We start from the raw sequence: 17,807 nt of genomic DNA, 5'->3' as shown, positions 1-17,807 counted from the left end.
CTGAAGGCAAAGCCAGGTGTAAACTCTGAGCACCACCCACCCAGTGTGGCCCAAACAGAAACAAATAAAATAGGAGTTGACTGTTCTGAGAAGGTTTGAGAGTGGAAAACAATCCAAAGAATGTCATCAGACTGAGCACCATAGTGCCAGTTTTGTGCATGGCATCCAATGGTCCCGCCAGTGAGGACTGCCAGGTTGCTGCTGGAGGTTCCCAGTAATACGGAGAACCGTGGGTACAAGACCCCCAAATCCGCTGGAGCGAGGGCACCCGGCCGAGCAGGAAGCAGGAGCAGCCTCGGGGAGCAAACCCAAAAAAACCTCCGCCATCACAAAACCGTACTCAAAGTAAACCACTTGACTGCACTCGGGCGGAGCGTAGCCCCTGCACCGGCGAACACGCACCGTGGCCAGGGCCCGGGGCCGGTCGTGCCCTTCCACCCCACTTACCCTGGGCGTTGGCAGCTCCGGCACTCCAGGCCCCGTAGCCTGCAACAGAAACCGGGCGATGTGGGGGGCGCGCGGCAGCCGGGCCCAGCACGCCGAGGGGGGCCCCAGGGACCCGGACGGCCCCGCCGAGTTCCGCCAACACCCCCGGAGGCGCGCACGTGACCGCCGCCGTTGCAGCCCGGGCGGCGCGGGGCGGTCGGGCCGGCCCGGGACGCGGTCCTCGGCCCCGGCCCCGTCACCGAGAGGCCGAGGCGAGGCGAGGCGAGGCGAGGCGAGGCGAGGCGGGCCGGGCCGGGCCGCTCCCTCCCCAGGGCGCCCCCCGCAGCCGGCGGCCCCCGGCCAGGCCCGCCCCCGCCGCCATCTTGACGCCGGCCGCCCCGCAGCGCGGGGCCCGACCCGGCCCGACCCCTCCCGCCGCCGCCGCCGCCGCCGCTCCTCCGGCCCGGCCAGACCCGCCCGCGGCGCCCCGCAGCCCGCCCGCCCGCCCGCCCGCCCGCCGGCCCCTCGGCCTCGCTGCCAATCCGCAGGCGCCCGCCCCGAGCGACGGCGCCGTGGGCTGCGCGCGGCCGGCCGCCTCTCCGCCGGCCAAGCTGCAGGGGCCGCCGAGGCTCATCCCGCCCGCCCGCCCCGCGCCCCGCGCCCCGCACACCGACCTCCGTAGCCCTGCTCCATGTCTGCAGCGTGGCCCGCCAGCGGCCTCCTTTATGGCAGCCGCAGCACGCATGCGCCCGGCGCGTCTCACGCCGGCTCTACGAGACGGCGGTCGTGACGTCGCGGCCCCCGCGCGCCGTCATTGGCCGGCCCCGCCGCGGAGGGGCGGGGCGGGTTTCGCGCAGGCGCGGTCGTAGGCGTGCCAAGGGGGGGCGCCCGCCTCCGACGAGCGCATGCGCGCGCAGAGGCAGCCCAGCCTCCCGCCCGGGCCTGGCGCGGCGGAGGAAGCAAGCAGAGCCGCGGGACTCAGAAGCAGCTTTATTGGCGGCCGCCGCGATCGCGGCCTCGGCCGGCTCACGGCACACCCCCGCCGCCCTCCTCCTCGTCGTCCACGTCCAGGCCCGGGATGCCGCGGATCTGGCGCTGCAGCGCGCCGCCCAGCAGGGGCACGGCCTCCTCCTCGTCCTCGGGCGGCGGCGGCGGCGGCGGCGCGGCCCCGGGGGCTGGCTCTGGGGGCACGGGCGGCTGCGCCGAGGAGCCTTCGGCCGCCTCGTCCAGGGCGCCGCCCTCGGCCTCCTCCTGCTCCTTCTCCTCCTCGGGGCTGTCGGTGAACGGGTTCTCGCCCTGCGGGGAGGGGAGAGGCGGGAGGCGCAGCTCAGGACGGGCCGGGCAGGAGGCAGGCGGCAGGCCAGGCCAGGCCAGGCCAGGCGGGGCGCCCCGCGTCCCAGCTCACCTTCAGGTAGCGCTCCAGCTTGTTGCTGATGAGCTTGTTGTTCAGGATGCTGCGGGCCACCATGAGCGACGACTTCTTGGACTGCTCCATCATCAGCTGCGGGCAGGGCGGGCAGGCGGGCGGGTGGGGCTGGAAGAGCGCTCAGCACCCCGTCCAGTCCCCCACCCCGTTGCCACCCGGTTGCTGGCCAACGAGGCACGCTCTGAAGACGCCCCGCAGAGCTCGAGCCTGCCCAGAAAGACCCCACCAGGAAACCCAGGCGCCCACGGGCCCTGACTGTACTCAGGAGTAGGAAGCCCAGCACACCTGAACGTCCCCCCTAAAAGAAACCCAGGTTTCCTGAGTTCCCACAAAACAATGTACTGACAGGCCTTGTCTGAATACTAACGAAAATTATTCAGGCATCAAGAAAGTGAATCCACATGCGAGAACAATTTTGTGATTAATTAGTAGCAGTGATTCTGTAATTATGAAAGACTACGAATGATTATTTCCCTGTCTTTTCACTGACTTAAAAAATAGAAAAACTGGGCCCGGGGAGATAGCACAGCGGCGTTTGCCTTGCAAGCAGCCGATCCAGGACCAAAGGTGGTTGATTCGAATCCCGGTGTCCCATGTGGTCCCCCGTGCCTGCCAGGAGCTATTTCTGAGCAGACGGCCAGGAGGAACCCCTGAGCACCGCTGGGTGTGACTCAAAAACCAAAAAAAAAAAAAAAAAACTACTATAGGTATTTTTCAGCTGTAACTTGTAGAAATGTAAATCCGGAATATACCATAACTGTACCAAAGAAGCTTGGTAGGATATGAAGCCACACTGAGTACAAAAGTAACTACAAGAGGGCCGGAGAGATAGCTGTGACAGCAGTAGGGTATTTGCCTTGCATGTGGCCAAACCCGGATGGACCCAGGCTCGATTCCCAACACCCCAGGTGGTCTCCTGAGCCTGCCAGGAGGAATTTCTGAGAGCAGAGCAAAGAGAAATCCTGAGTGCCGCCAGGTGTGGACCCCCCCCCCCCAAAAAAAAAAAAGAAGAAGAAATGAAGGGTCAGAGATAGTACAGCAGTTCGGGTTCAATCCCAGCACCACCAGCAGTGTGATCAATCCGAGTTTCAAAAAGCCAGGTGTGTAAACCCTGAGCACTACAGAATGTGGCCCAAATAATCACTGGGGGGGAGTGGAGGGGACTCCTAGAGGGACTAGGGGGCTTGACTTGCACAGTGGTTGAATCAGTCTAATCTCCAGCACCACCAAGAATGATTCCTGAGCACTGCCTGGGTGGCCCCACCACATTTTCCTCTACTACAGAGTCTAGCTCAACATCAACTCTCATCATCTTGTTGTCTATAGGAGCAAACGGGGACCACTCCACCCAACCATATAAAGCAAACCCTGCCTGTGCCATGGCCCGTCTGGTGTCTGATCCGCATCTGTCCACAGGCCCAATGCTCCAGTCCAAATCAGATACCTTCTCTCAAGCCAGACTCCCATTTCCCACCCCTCCTCCTCTACTGTGCCACAACACTGTACGGAGAATTTGTGTTAACCCAGCAGCTCCTGGCAGTTTCTGAGGGGCAGGCGAGGGCCCTTAGGGCCAACCCTACATATGTATGGCCACTCACTCTGCGATTTCGGTTATGATCCATGGTCTTGAGGTGTTTCTGGATGATCCCAAACTGCATGGGAATGAAGAGGTCACAGGCTGCGCAATGAGCTGCCTCCACTTTTTTCACAAAATGCTCCATGGCAATTTCTGAGGGGAGAATGAGATGTCTAAAGTCCCGGGAACATTACCAAGCCTGTCACTTCCCAGTACCTGCTCGGAGAACCAGAGGAGACTGAGGCCCGGCAGCCCTGTTGTGTCTGTCTCTCACCTTGGGTCAGATCCTGGTCTCTGTAGATCTGCTGAATCAGACCATCAAGGTCTTCCACAGTCTTCCGCAGTTCCTCTGTCTTCTTGGTTTTATTGGTGACGTACTCCTAGCAGAAACAACATGGTCGGGGGGAGGGGATGCAGATGGCCTCGACAGTTGCACAAAAACATCCCGACAGCTCAAAAGCTCACCTGCAGGAAGTCAGCTGTCTGCTTGGGAAGTTTGGTGCCAACATACTTAAAGTGCTCCTTGTGGAACTTGCTGTCCAGGTGGCTAGCCATTTCCTCCTCGTAGAAAGTCCGGTATTTGCAGAGAGAGCACACAAACTGGATCCTGTTAAAGGAGGGGAAAGGAGGGCTAAGGCCCTGAGAATCTCAGGGAATAGTGCTGCCACATCACCCAACCCCGCTGCGAGCCTCAACAGGCCTCAGGTGCAGCCCCAGCAGGGGGACAGGCTGGGGAGCAGAAAGGGACATTCTGCAGTCCCTGCAGTGTTGGGGACAGGGAAGAGCTCTTCCTTCCTGGAGGCAGGAGGCGGAAGCCTTGGGGCAGCAGCAGCTGCAACAGGCTAGGAGTCGCTGGAGGTTGCTGGAGGGCCTCTCTGCCCAGGCTGGGCTTGGGAGCGAGTGCACTTGGCCCAGTGGGGAACTGGAAGGAAGGAGGCCCTGGCATGAACCAGGTGGCCCCAAGGTGCAGAGTGGAGTACGCAGTCCTGAGGCAAGGCCCGAAAGGTGCTGCATCTTCCTTCTGGGGCCTGGGGGAGTGACTGGCTCAGCCCCTCCTCTGCTCAGCTTGGGGATGGTGTCGGGAGGGACGGGGGCGAGCAGGCCCAGGCACCTGCTGCCTCGTCTTCCTCTTCCAAGAGACCAGTCTGAGCTGGAAGGAGGGCGCCCGGCCTGCCAGAGGGCAGCCTGGAGTCACCTGAGCGAGGTGCTCTGTCTGGGCCTGGCGTCCACAGCAGAAGCCTGGGGTCTGGGGCCTGGGCTGGAGCAGGCCGCCGTGGCAAGGGGCGGAGGAGGAGGCCAGCCGCCACCGAGGCCTCGGGGCGGGTCCCTACCTCTGCCGGACGTCCTTATCTGGGCCACGGGGTCAGCTTTGTCTGGAGAGCCCAGGGGCCAGGCGCCGGCGAGGCTGAGGAAGGTCCAGCAAGAGCAAGAGTCTGAGGCGGAGGAGGCAAGCGCCAGTGCGGGAGCCCTGAGGGCAGACAGACCCGACCAGGGGCGTGAAGGGCTCAGCCGCAAAGAGGCCCGGCCTGACAGGGCCGGCGGGCAGGGCAGAGGGCAGACCCGAGGCTGCCACAGCCCACAGATGCTGCCATCTCTCCTAGGCGTGGCGGCGGCCTCCTGGCAGCTAGCTGGGGTGGCACAGGCGCCTTGGACCTTGAGTCTCTGATGAGCTGGCCCCCTCCCGCGGGGGCATGAGGCCCCCAGTGCACCTCAGGGCTCGTGCGTGAAGTGACCTAGCGCCACGGCTTCAGGGCAACGGTGCTGAGCAGTGTCAGATCTCAGGTCAGATGCACACGGTCACGAGGCGGCCACAGTGGGACAGGGAATGAACCAGGCCTTGGGAGCTGGGCCTGGTGGGAAGCAGGGTCCATGCACGGCCGAGCAGGCGGTGGCTCCCGAGGGAGACCAGAGGGTGGCAAGGCGACAGAGCTATGGCGTGCTCTCCTGATGGCAGCCCCGAGTGAGGCAGAGGCATGGGGGTAGGGAAGCGGGTTACCTTTCCACCATCCGGTCTCGCTGCCGCTTCTTCTGCTTGTCCTGGCTCTTCTTGCCCACCTGCAACTTGCGTTTGGTCTGGCTACTCTCATCCTGAGTGCTCAGGGCCCCTGTGGGAACCAACGGCAGCCACTCAACTAGGCTCCAAGGGGGCAAGCCAAGCTGAAGGCCCGTGGTGGGTCACCTGCCATCTATTCCACAAGGTCTGCTCCAAGAGCAGCTGTCTGAGCAAGGCTTTGGCCAAGGGAGGGAGGGCTGGGCCACCACCATCAGGTCAGTTTTGGCCAAGGCCCTGAAGGGGGCCGGGTGTGACAGGGACATGCGCTGACCACATTGCTCTCCAGACACCCACGCTCTGCAGAGTGGGCCACAGGGAGGCTGGAAGGCAAAGAGAGGCCATCTTGGCAGGGTACTGGCATGAGTTCAGCAGGTCTGGACGGCAGGAGCAGGGAGGCTATGGCCAGGGCCTGAGAGGAGCTCCCTGGGGTCCAGAGCCCAAGCTCACATGGCCTTGCCCACCCCCCACGGGCACCGCAACAACAGTGGGTCGAGGCTGGATTTACTGTTAGGTACCTGCTGGCGCTCATCACTCGGGTGGGGGGACACGGACTCCCAACAGGGGCTGGAGAGGCGCTAAGGGAGAGGACACGCAAACCAGAGCCGTAAAAACTGCACCGAGGGTCTCAGCTCGGACACCAGCCACTGAGGACTCGGAACGGCACACTGCGAGGGACTGAGGAGGGCAGGAGGGATGCGGGGGCTCCCCTACTCTTGCTCCCTGCGTCCTCTAGAAGGCAGTGGCCACTGCCACCCCCAGGCTCCACCCTTGGGAAGCAGGGGACAGAGGGAGCAGGTGTCAGAGAACAAGAGCTCCCAGCCAGCACAGACCCAGCTCCTCAGAGGAGACCCCCAGCCAGACCCTTCCCAGTATGGAGGGGCACCTGGAAAAGCATCAGCACCATTACAAAGACTCACCCTTCTCGGCCTCGTCTTTGCCTTCTTCCTTTCCCTCCTCTCTCCCCTCCTCCTCGTCTCCTTCCTAGCACACAATATAGAGAACCAAAGGTCACATACCAGCACTGGTACTGCTGGGAGTGAGGCAGGCTGGCGCCCACGCACGCGCATACACACACACACACACACACACACGCACGCACACACGAGCACATGCGCAACTCCTCCCTCAAGAAAGAGCTGGAAACAGGCCTCTGGCTGGGCAGCCTACCATGGACCCTGAGCCTGTTCTCTCCACACAGGCACAGCCAATATCCCACCCTCCTGCACAGGGAGCCCAAGGACAGGCACTTACTGCTCTGGAACCCTTCTCAATAGCCTCAGCACCTTCCAGACCCTCTGCGGCTTCCCCCTCAGTGCCTTCATCTGGAAGAAAGAAGGGCAATCAGCCAGGCAACACCAGGGAGCAGAAACATGGCCATCATTGGGACCTCCTCTCACCATTATCTGAATCGCTGTTCTCTGAGCAGTCAGTCCGGGTGGCTTTGCTGTCCGGCTCATCCGGACTGCCACACTGCTTTCTCTTCTTCTTCTTGGTCTGACCCAGAAAGGGGACAATGTCAGGATAAATGGCTCTGGGTTCCCTATTTTACCTGGGGGGCCAAAAGAGAAGGAGCTTCCCACACTAACCCGGAAGTCAGCTGTGGTCCAGGTCTTCCAAGTCCGCCTCATCTGTTTCATGCCGTTGCCAAAGCCGAAGCCGAAGCGGGAGCCACCAGGGAAGGCAGACCCGCCGCGCATGCCCTGGAACATGCCATACTCAGGTATGATGTTCTGGGAGAACAGGGAGGGCAGCCGAGCCGCACCAGGCATGCACTGGCTCCGGGCACCCATGGGGTCATCCCACATGCGCCCATAGCCCGAGGCCATCGGCCGGCCACTCCGGGCATCCCTGGCCCAGCCCTGAGCCCGAGGGCCAAAGGTGTCGCCGCCTCGCATGCGGAACTGGTCTCTGTAGGCGTCATATTGGCCCTCATAGGCCATCTCCATCTCAGGGTCAAGCTCGCTGTAGTCGTAACCCGACCGGTATAGGTCACGCTCGCTCAGCATAGCCCTCGAGTCACAGGCCTCGTAGGAATCGTATCTGTGAAGAAAGGTGTTGAGTGTCATAGGAGCTACAGGCCCTCCGACTCTGTGCCTAGGCCCCTCTTGCCTCTGCCCGGTGCCCATCCCTGTCCGTCAGAGCAACCAGAGAAAGGCTTCTCAGGAACTTAACTCCAAAAACAGGAAAAGGTCTCTGGCCTGCATGTAGCCACACGCCAGCATGGGGACACTCAGGACAGATACTGGCACAGAGCAGTGTTCGAGGTACTCTCCCACTGTGCTCAGCCCAAGGGCCAGTTTCCCACAGTACAATCAAGCTAACACAGGCAGGAACCCCAAGATGGGCAGTCTTCTTAGCACTCCAGCCTTCGACTGCTTTCGGCAGTCAAGTTCTAAGCACTGTGACTGCCAAACTCAAGGATGAAATGTGCCCTACGGTCGCCCCTACTTTTGCTTACCACAAAGCCAGGAAAGCAAATCTGTTTTGAAAACATCTGCCCCTCACTGCCCTTGGGTATACCCCCATGCCCATCCCACCCCAGATACCCTGCCACAGCCTGTCAGTTCTTCATGGAACTCTCACTGGAGTCTAGGTGAGCGGAGTGAGGCTGAGGAATAGAGTAGGCATGTCTGGGAGACAGGCCCAGCTTCAGCACTTATACACTGGTGACGTACTCCTAGCAGAAACACCTGGTAGGACCTGACTGTGTGTCCCTTATGCACATCAAACACAACACCAGCTCCCCACAGGGACACCTCCAAGGTCACATAGGCTCAAGTTTTTCAGATACCGAAACAACCATGCAGCATTCGCACCTGGTCCTGTATGTGGAAGCTATCACGGTCACTATGTCAGCCACAAAGGCTCACCAACCCTGCACACACCGAACTCAATCTGTCCAGTCCGGGGGCCGGAGAGATAGCACAGGGGTTGGGCGTTTGCCTTAGATGCAGCTGACACAGGACAGACCTGGATCTATTCCCAGCATCCCATATGGTGGTCTTCATAGCCTGCCAGGAGCAATTTCTGAGTGCAGAATCCTGAGTGCCGGGATTAACCCCTGAGCAATTTCTGAGTGCAGAATCCTGAGTGCCAGGATTAACCCCTGAGCACTGCCGGGTGTGACCCCAAAACAAAAACAACAAAAGAAATCTGTCCAGTCCTGCCCAGAAACCATGCAGAACAGACACAATCCAGAGAGGAAGATGGAGGAGACTCAGAGCACATGGTACTGCTGAGAAAAACTATCCACAAAACATAGAGGAGCCTCAGACCAGGCTTCAGGCTGTGCCTCCTTCCATAACCAGGGGAAGCAAGCCACCAGGGTAGGGTCTTAGTAGTGGGACAATGAAGGGCAGAGGACCAGCAGAAGCCCCACCAGCTGCTTGAGGAGAAAGGCAGTACCAGGAGTGAACAGGGTGTTGCACAATCTCAGCCGAAGCCAGTGCTCTACTCACCTCTCTCCACCTGAGCCATGCACACCTCCTTGTAACATGTCTGTCTCCATGCGTGGGGCTGTGTCTAAGCGTGGGTTCATTCTGGACAAAACGGAATCGGCACTGGCACTACCCCCGGCACTTGGGTTCACATTCGTATCAGAGCCAGGCATGTCCCAAGTGTTTGAAGTGGCCATACCATACCCATAGTTGGTGGTGTTCTCCTGGCCATAACCATAGCCATAGCCATAATTCTCATAGCCTGCAACAAAGGAAAGGAAAGGAGACAGATGGTAGGGGCAGGGAAAGGACAGAGACAAAAGGGATTTCCTGTCACAGAAAAGTTGGGGACCCTAACCACTTTGTGAAAGAGTGCCCTATGAGAGAACAGCGGGCCACCAGGACAGTAGCTCCCCCCCCCACCCCGCCCAAAAAACATTTCCCTCTTCCTCCACCCTGGCTGAGATGGGCAGTGGCTGAAACACACAACCACAACCAGTCCATATCCAAGAGAGCAAAGTGTCATGGAAGTAATACTTGCCTCTGTTTGTGCCAGAGTTCCAAGTTCCATACCCTATAAAATAATAAGAGGGCAATGACATCCACATTCACTACAATACACTGGAGTTCAATCCAAAAGCAGAGGACAATTCCCAGCATCTGGCTGGTTACGGGAAGCCAAGCATCCCCTGAGAAGTCATGAGCTTTGGGGCATGTCATCAAGCATCCAGGCCACGTGCTGCCCTGGTAGCCGAGTTCCTGTTAAAGGAGCCCCTAGTTCTAATACTGCCAACCAGTAAGGTAAGTGAGTCCCAGATTCCGCCCATAAAGGAAACAGAATGAGAAGGGGAGCCAGGCTCCCAGCTAGGTACTGATGGAGGAAGAGAACAGATTCCAGCACTAAGAATGCTCTGTACAACTTTAGCAGAGCTCACCCCGCTCTGAACTCTCATCACTCAAATGGAAAAACAAGCCATCCAGAGAGAAAAACGAATCCCCCTAGTCCTTTGTCGAACGAGGGAAAAAAAAAAAATCACTGTGTTCCCCTAATAATCTACTTTAAGAAACAGTGGGGGCCGGAGAGATAGCATGGAGATAGGGTGTTTGCCTTGCATGCCAAAGGATGGTGGTTTGAATCTTGGCATCCCATATGGTTCCCTGAGCCTGCTAGTAGCGATTTCTTCTTCTTCTTCTTCTTCTTCTTTTTTTTTTTTTTTTTTTGGTTTTTGGGTCACACCTGCCCGCGCTCAGGGGTTACTCTTGACTCTACGTTCAGAAATCGCTCCTGGCAGGCTCAGGAAACCCTATGGGATGCCGGGATTCTAACCACCCACCTTCTACATGCAAGCCAAACGCCTTACCTCCATGTTATCTCTCTGGCCCCAAGGAGCGATTTCTGAGTGTAGAGCCAGGAGTAACCCCTGAGCGCTTCCAGGTATGATCCCAAAACCAAACCAAACCAAACCAAAACGAAACAAAGAAAAAAAAAAAAACAAAAAACAGAAGGGCCAGAGAGGTGGCGTAAGCAGCAAGGCGTCTATCTGCCTTGCAAGCACTAGCCTAGGAGCAATTTCTGAGTACACAGCTAGGAGTAACCCCTGAGTGTCACAGGGTGTGGCCCAAAAACCAAAAAAAAAACCCCACAAAACATAGAAATGAGTGTGCCGTGCACCCAAAACTACTACAAACACCCCCATCATTTCAGCGCGCACACACCCTGCCAGGTTGTTGGGGGAACACACTAATCTAAATAGTGACTATGTTCTAAATAATATTTAGAACTAGTTCTAAAAAAATTTAAATCAGTGACACTGATCTAAATAAACAGAATTCTATGTTCAAAGCAGAAAATAATACTCCTGATGATCTCAGGGTCCTATATGAAAAGCATGCATACAGCCCTGAGTCACTCTCCCACTCAGTTTTAAGATGATTCACTTAGAGCCTAAGCAGGGCATTTTCTAGGAACTAGCAAACAGATGTATATAAGCAGCAAAACAACTAGAATATCCTAGTCAATTTTGGGAAAAGAACAAACTGGAAGAATTCCTCACTTCAAAATTTAGTACATAACAATACAAAATGCAGACTAAAGATTTTTTTTTTCTTTTTTTGGTTCTTGGGCCACACCTGGAGGTGCTCAGGGGTTACTCCTGGCAGGCACGGGGGACCATATGGGACGCCGGGATTTGAACCAACCACCTTAGGTCTTGGATTGGCTGCTTGCAAAGCAAATGCCACTGTGCTATCTCTCTGGCCTCCAGACTAAAGAATTTTAATTTTTGTTTTTGTTTCTTGGGTCACACCTGGCAGCGCTCAGGGTTCCTTCTGGCTCTGCACTCAGAAATTACCCCTGGCAGGCACATGGGACCATATGGGATGCCGGGATTCAAACCACCGTCCTTCTGCATGAAAGGCAAATGCCTTACCTCCATGTTACCTCTCCAGCCCCTCATTTTATTTTTAATTTTTTCTTCTTTTTCTTTCTTTCTTTTGGGGTTGGGTGTTTGTGTCACACCCGGCTACGCTCAGGGGTTTCTTACTCCTGGCTCTGTGCTCAGAAATCACTCCTGGCAGGCTCGGGGGACCATATGGGATGCACAAGGCAAACACCCTACTCTCTCTCCGGCCCCTATTTTATTTTATTTACTTTTAATCTTTTTGTGGGGGAAGTGTCACACCCAGAAACGCTCAGGGGTTACTCCTGGCTCTGTGCTCAAAAATCACCCCTGGCAGGCACGGGGACCATATGGGATGCCGGAATTCAAACCTTCGGCCTTCTGCAAGCAAGGCAAACACACTACCTCCATGCTATCTCTCCGGCCCATAAAGAATTTTAATTGCATATCAACAGAACAAAACCAGAAACAACTGATTTTCAGTTGTGAAAAAAAAAAGTCTACAATAGTAACAACAGTAACTGTTCAACAATAGTAAATAAAATAATTAGTAAAAAAAATTTATAGGGGCCCGGAGAGATGGCACAGCGGTGTTTGCCTTGCAAACAGCCGATCCAGGACCAAAGGTGGTTGGTTCGAATCCCGGTGTCCCATATGGTCCCCCGTGCCTGCCAGGAGCTATTTCTGAGCAGACAGCCAGAAGTAACCCCTGAGCAATGCCGGGTGTGGCCCAAAAACTAAAAAAAAAAAAAAAAAAAAAATTATAGGAGTAACCCACACTGACCAACTATGACACACACCCCCAACAAGAAGAGATACAAACTAGTCACAGCCTAAGGGAAAATATTTATGATGCATGTCTGATAAAATGCTACAGCCAAACTAAGTAAAACCAAGGAAACATAATCAAAGAAGAGGCGAGAGTTTCAGATAATGTCCAATTCAAGGGGGCAAGTCAGGGGGACAGAATAAGAAGCAATGCAAACAAGTTGCCACACTTGTTATGATGGTATCTGGTGCCTCTTTCCACCATTTTAATGACACTTTAGGGTGCCAGGCAGTAGGTCACTTTAAGTGGCAAAGCACTTGTCCATGTGGGTGAGGCTCTGGCCCCTGGCCACTATGCAGCAGCTACACATACATAGAATCTGCCTTTCTCTCTCCAAGAACTAACTGCTAACTCAGAGAGCACATTTACACCCTCTGTGCAATGGCTCCCAAGGGAATCATACTGGGTAGGCTTTCCTTCCTCAGCCCTTGATAGTGTAATGATGACCCATCTAGCAACCAAGGCATTGTTCTTCACTCTAAAGAGGTTTCTAGGGCCAGAGCGATAGCACAGTGAGTAGGGTCTTGCACGGGGCCAAGGGGACCCAGGTTCGATCCCCAGCATGCCATATAATAACCTCAGCCTGGCAGGAGTGATTCCTGAGTTAAGAGCCAGGAGTAACCCCTGAGCACTGCCAGGTGTGGCCCAAAAATAAAATTAATAAAGAGGGTTTTGGCAGGGGCCGGAGAGATAGCATGGGGGTAAAGCGTTTGCCTTTCATGCAGGAGGTCATCGGTTCAAATCCCGGCGTCCCATATGGTCCCCCGTGCCTGCCAGGAGCAATTTCTGAGCCTGGAGCCAGGAATAACCCCTGAGCACTGCTGGGTGTGACCCAAAAACCACAAAAAAAAAAAAAAAAAAAAAGAGGGTTTTGGCATAAACCTTAGCTAGAAACATTAACCTTACCACTAGTTCTGGCTGCCCAAGCACAACCAAAGAATATCTCTGGAGCTTGATACTTCAGGATGGCTACTTCAGAATAGTTTAAGAGTTTCTGTCTACACAGGAAATGAAAGCGAAGGAATGTTCCCTCAGTCCTACAAATGACAAGCCTGCTAGCCTGAAATCTGACCATATTCCTAGGTGCCACAGACTGGCTCCGTCTCCTATACTGGGAGTCCCATGCACTCACTACACAGGACTAAGATAATTAATGGCAGGGCTTGTGTTCCAGACAATCTTTGGGCATGCCATGCCCATGGCCCTCCCAATCTTCAAAGGTCTTTTCTGAAGTCAGATCCTGCCACCAGCACTTCAATAAGATGTTAAAAGGTCAAAGACGCTGGAGACAGTACAGCAAGTAAGGTTGCCTTGCATCTAGCCAACCCAAGTTCAAACCCCAACACCTCCCTAAGCCCCACAAGGAGTGATCAAGGAGTGCAGGAGTGCAGAACCAGAAGCCCCGAACAACTCCAGATGTGACCCAGAAACCAAACCAAACCAACAAACAAATCCAAAGGAAGCAGCCCCGTACAGCCCAAAGCTGCCCCTCCTGAGCAACACAAACATTTTACTCACAACTGCCCCAAAAGGAACACACTCGTTATTCTAAAGCCAGCCATACCACACAATACATAGATGAGGTGACCACAAGCCAAAGGTAATTAGGACAAATCCTCAGCAGCTGGTTTCCAAGAGCCCACACTTACCATAATCACAGGTGGGCTGTGCACTGGTGTCCGAGTATGTTGACTGCAAAGTGGTTTCAGATCCCTGGACAAAGCCTAAATACAGAAAGTGTGGTTAGTTCCCACATGCAACGTGCATCAAGATGCCCTATAACTGATCTTCAGAGGAGGACTTGCAGGCCTCATTTGTAGAAAGCCAGCAAACCTCTAGCTTCCAACTCTATTTAAACCTCCACACATATTAGCTCAAAAAAGGGCACAGAGGCCAGAATGATAGCACAGCAATAGGGCGTTTGCTTGCATGCAGAAGGACGGTAGTTCGAATCCCGGCATCCCATATGGTCTCCAGAGCCTGCCAGGAGCGACTTCTGAGCGCAGAGCCAGGAGTAAGCCCTGAACAATGCCAAAAACCCAAAGCCCTTCTCCACCCCCCCAAAATAAAGATATTCTACTCAAATGTGGTACAAAGCTCATTTGAGATCGAGATTAACATCCGGGACCAGAGCGGTGGAGCAAGCGGTAAGACGTCTGCCTTGTACACGGTAGCCTAGGACGGACTACGGTTCGATTCCCCGGATTCCCATATGGTTCCCCAAGCCAGGAGTGATTTCTGAGCACATAGCCAGAAGAGTAACCCCTGAGCATCACCAGGTGTGTCCCAAAAACCAAAAAAAAAAAAAAAAGATTAATGTCCAAGAACATTTCTCTACAGTATCTGGTGCAAAATAGTGCTGAGGTACTAAAGCAATTAGTATAGCAGGTAAGGTGCTTGCCCTGCACGCAGAAGATTTGGATTCAATACCTGGCATCCCATATGGTTCTTTGAGCCCTGCCAGGAGTAATTCCTGAGCGCAGAGCTAGGAGTAACCGCTGAGCACTGCTGGGTGTGGCCCAAAAATAAATTAACAAAGAACAGTGATATACTACAGAGTTCAGAAGGGGTTCTCCAGAATATCTTTCTCTCAAACTAGAACTCACTAACACACCAAGCTCTCCAATGGTCCCCCAAAAAGAAGGGGAAGAACACAGAGACTGCTAGCAGGAAAGAAGAAACTATAGATCCCAGGACCCACTTTTTTCTCCATTTCCTTACAAGAGTCCCTCCAACGATCCAGAACTTCCCATGGGCCCGGAGAGATAGCACAGCGGCATTTGCCTTGCAAGCAGATGATCCAGGACCAAAGGTGGTTGGTTCGAATCCTGGTGTCCCATATGGTCCCCCGTGCCTGCCAGGAGCTATTTCTGAGCAGACAGCCATGAGTAACCCCTGAGCACCGCCGGGTGTGGCCCAAAAACCAAAAACCAAACCAAACCAAAGAAACAAAAACAGAACCTCCCAAGCACGTAATGTGTATCTATTGATTTATAATCCACAGAAAACAATGACAATTTTTCAGTTCGTTAACCTGTGGAAAGCCTCTCAGGTAGTAAAAGAAAAAGCACACACAACAACAGCTAATGTGTGAAAAGATTTTGCCCGTGACCACAGAGAATGAACCAGGGATTGAACAACCTAGTATACCTGGAGCCCAGAGTCAGTCTTATCGCAGAGAGCTTCAGGGATAAGGTCTCTTGGTATTTAGGACAAGGCTTTTTTTTTTTTTTTCCGTTTTACCCATATTTTGCTGGGCCTTTGCAAACAACAAATGCCACTCTCACACCGTTATCGCTTACTTTTCTTTAACTCTCATCCTTTTTAAAAAAGAAAATGTTTACTAAACTTTCTGCTGGTGCTTCAATGAATTCATTGTGTGTCAACGGTTTTCAAAAATATTCTTTCCTTTCTGTTCCATCTCTTTAGTTTTTCTTTCAATTTTCTATTTTTTAAAATGTTGCTTCTGGTCTTCCTAAAAATTCATTATTATCAGTTATGTCAACTATGTAATGCTTTTTCTTTCAATAAATTAACTTAAAAAATAAAAGAAAAAGAAAAAAGAAAATGCACACAGGGGCCGGAGCGGTGGCACAAGTGGTAGGGAAGTCTACTTTGCGCGCACCAGCGTAGGACAGATCGAGGTTCGACCTCCCCCTGCTCCCGCCGCGTCCCCCAAGCCAGAAGCGATTTCTGAGCGCATAGCCAAGTAACCCCTAAAGCATTACTGGTTGTGGCCCAAATACCAAAAAAAAGAAAAAGTACACAGCTGCTGCCTATCCACCGGTCTGTTTGCTAAGCAGCAGGGCAGGTGCAGCTCGGACGATGACCGAAGCTGGCCGACACAGGCACTCCAGCCCAGCAGAGGACTCAGAGCCAAGACCGAAGAGCGTCTCGGGGAGGGGGCCCTAAGCCTGCCCACGAAGCCTTCTGAGCTCCAGGGCAACTCCGCCTTGCTTCTGCGCTACCCAGGCTAACTTCTATCGCAGGTATTATCCCCAGGACGTGTGATGGTCCGAGAGGAAGCGAAGCACCTCCACCCCAGCCCAGTTCAGTCAGAACGCAGTCTCGTCTGGTTCCACTGGCCAAAGGGAGCAGTTCTGGGGGTAAGCCCAGAGTCACGTCTTGACCCTAGGAGGGTGTCAGGTCAGTCAGTCCGAGGGTCGTAGGGAGTCCTGCCGCACAGTCCCCGCAGCAGCTTGACATGTCACTGGCTCAACACCAACCCGGTTCCTGGCATTCATTCTGTCCTGTTTCTGAAAGGGGACTCGACTGTCCCTCCGAAGAACAGATGCAAAGGAACGCCGTGCCGTGGGCCAGGGCCGATAGGAGAGCAGACAGGGCCCTGGCCTTGCGGTGGCGACCTGGGCTGGATCCCCAGCACCCCCTAGGATCGGTCTCTCGATCTCCCAGGAGTGGTGCCCCCGGAGAAAGCCAAGGACGGGAAGTGGGGACCGGCACAAGAGAGCAGGCAAGGTGTGGGCACTCCGCGCCCCCACACCCGGAGTGGGCAGCCTGGCAGAGGCGTCGGGGGTGAGGAGGGGACGCGTCCTCCCGGGGGGAGCGGCCGGCGGGCAGAGCCGGAGCCAGGCGCGAGCGCCCCGAAACGGACGCCCGGCGGAGACGCAGGCCTCCCGCCCGCCCGCCCTCGGCCCGGCCTCGGCGCTCTCCGCACTCGGCCGCGGGAGACGCGGCCCCGACCCCCGAAGCGCCCTGGAGGCCCCGCAACGCTCGAGGCGCGGGCGCCGACCGAGCGACAGCCGCGGCGCCATCTTGGGCCGCTGAGGGGACCGGCCGTGCGTGTCCGCGCCTCGCCGCCGGGCGGCACCGACCGACGCGGGCCTGCAGCCGCCACCCCGCCCCGCAGCCCGGCCTCGGCCCGGCCCGGCCCCGCCAGGCCCACCTGTGTAGCTCATGGCGGCGGCGGCCGGAGCGACAGCCGGCCGGCTCGCGTCCTCGGCCGGAAAGCGGTGACGCGCGGCCGGGCTCCGCCGGCACCTCGGGCCGGCCCCGCCCCCCGCGCCCATTGGCCGGCGCCGCCGCCCAGCCGCGCGCCCATTGGCCGGCCGCGCCGACGGGGGGGGCTGCCAATCGCGCGGGGGCTCCGGCCGGGCCCCGCCTCCCGATAGTCGTAAACCCGCGGCCATTGGCTGAGGGTTCGGCGAAGGGGGCGCGTGCGCAGTCGGGCGCGGCCGGCTCTGGCGTCCTGGAGGCCACCCGGCGAGGCGGGCTGCTCCGGCCTCCCTTGGGCCGAGCGTCGCCACGTCCCCTGGCCACCGGCTCCCAGTCGGGGCACCGGGCAGCTCCTCGGGTGGAAACGCGGACTGAGCGCCCTGCAGGAGCTGGCGGGACCTAAGACGGAGGGGCTGGGTCCCGGGACTGCCCCGCGCACGTCACGTCGAGGCCGCGCAGCTCCCACAGCGGGCGGGGCCCGTCCGGCAAAGCGGCCGGCTTGGAGGGGCTGTGGGGCGGCACGGGTGCAGAAACCACCTCCACCCCAGCTCCAAGAGCCGAAGTGCCCTGGCACTCACTGCGGCTCCCCGAAGGGCTTGTGACGACTCACCGGGTTGCTCAGTCATGACTTCTCGACTTTTTTTTGTTTGTTTGTTTGTTTGGTCACACCCGGCAGTGCTCAGGGGTTACTCCTGGCTCCAGGCTCAG

The 17,807-nt window shown here is 56.4% G+C and overlaps 1 protein-coding gene across 3 annotated transcripts; it reads right to left on the bottom strand.

Moving 5' to 3' along the window:
• Nucleotides 1-1,400: 1,400 nt before the first annotated feature.
• On the bottom strand, nt 1,401-17,146 carry AKAP8L (A-kinase anchoring protein 8 like). Of its 3 annotated transcripts, XM_049787701.1 has the most exons (15): nt 17,050-17,146; nt 13,796-13,870; nt 9,460-9,492; nt 9,123-9,180; nt 8,940-9,020; nt 7,068-7,521; nt 6,879-6,975; nt 6,733-6,803; nt 6,399-6,462; nt 5,425-5,533; nt 3,894-4,035; nt 3,703-3,808; nt 3,451-3,581; nt 1,832-1,927; nt 1,401-1,722 (listed from the first exon to the last, which is right to left on the bottom strand). In XM_049787701.1, the coding sequence occupies exons 1-15, from the start codon at nt 17,060-17,062 to the stop codon at nt 1,453-1,455; spliced, it is 1,800 nt and encodes a 599-aa protein (XP_049643658.1). In that variant the 5' UTR covers nt 17,063-17,146; the 3' UTR covers nt 1,401-1,452. The 3 variants fall into 3 exon arrangements, with proteins under 3 accessions (XP_049643658.1, XP_049643657.1, XP_049643659.1); XM_049787700.1 differs by having other exon boundaries at nt 8,940-9,180; XM_049787702.1 differs by lacking the exons at nt 1,401-1,722; nt 1,832-1,927; nt 3,451-3,581 and adding an exon at nt 4,760-4,896 and having other exon boundaries at nt 8,940-9,180.
• Nucleotides 17,147-17,807: the final 661 nt, after the last annotated feature.

Source organism: Suncus etruscus, chromosome 15 (genome assembly GCF_024139225.1).
Source record: "Suncus etruscus isolate mSunEtr1 chromosome 15, mSunEtr1.pri.cur, whole genome shotgun sequence".
Classification (NCBI taxonomy): Eukaryota; Metazoa; Chordata; class Mammalia; order Eulipotyphla; family Soricidae; genus Suncus; species Suncus etruscus.
The sequence above is the reverse complement of the archived record's forward strand: the minus strand, read 5'-3'. Positions and strand labels throughout refer to the sequence as shown.

Excerpts from the sequence above, each read along its gene's own strand:
- AKAP8L (XM_049787700.1), bottom strand. Across the intron at positions 7,522-8,939 it reads CATGGCTCAGGTGGAGAGAG|ATACGATTCCTACGAGGCCT; the intron begins GTGAGTAGAGCA and ends CTTTCTTCACAG. Across the intron at positions 6,463-6,732 it reads TTGAGAAGGGTTCCAGAGCA|GAAGGAGACGAGGAGGAGGG; the intron begins GTAAGTGCCTGT and ends ATTGTGTGCTAG.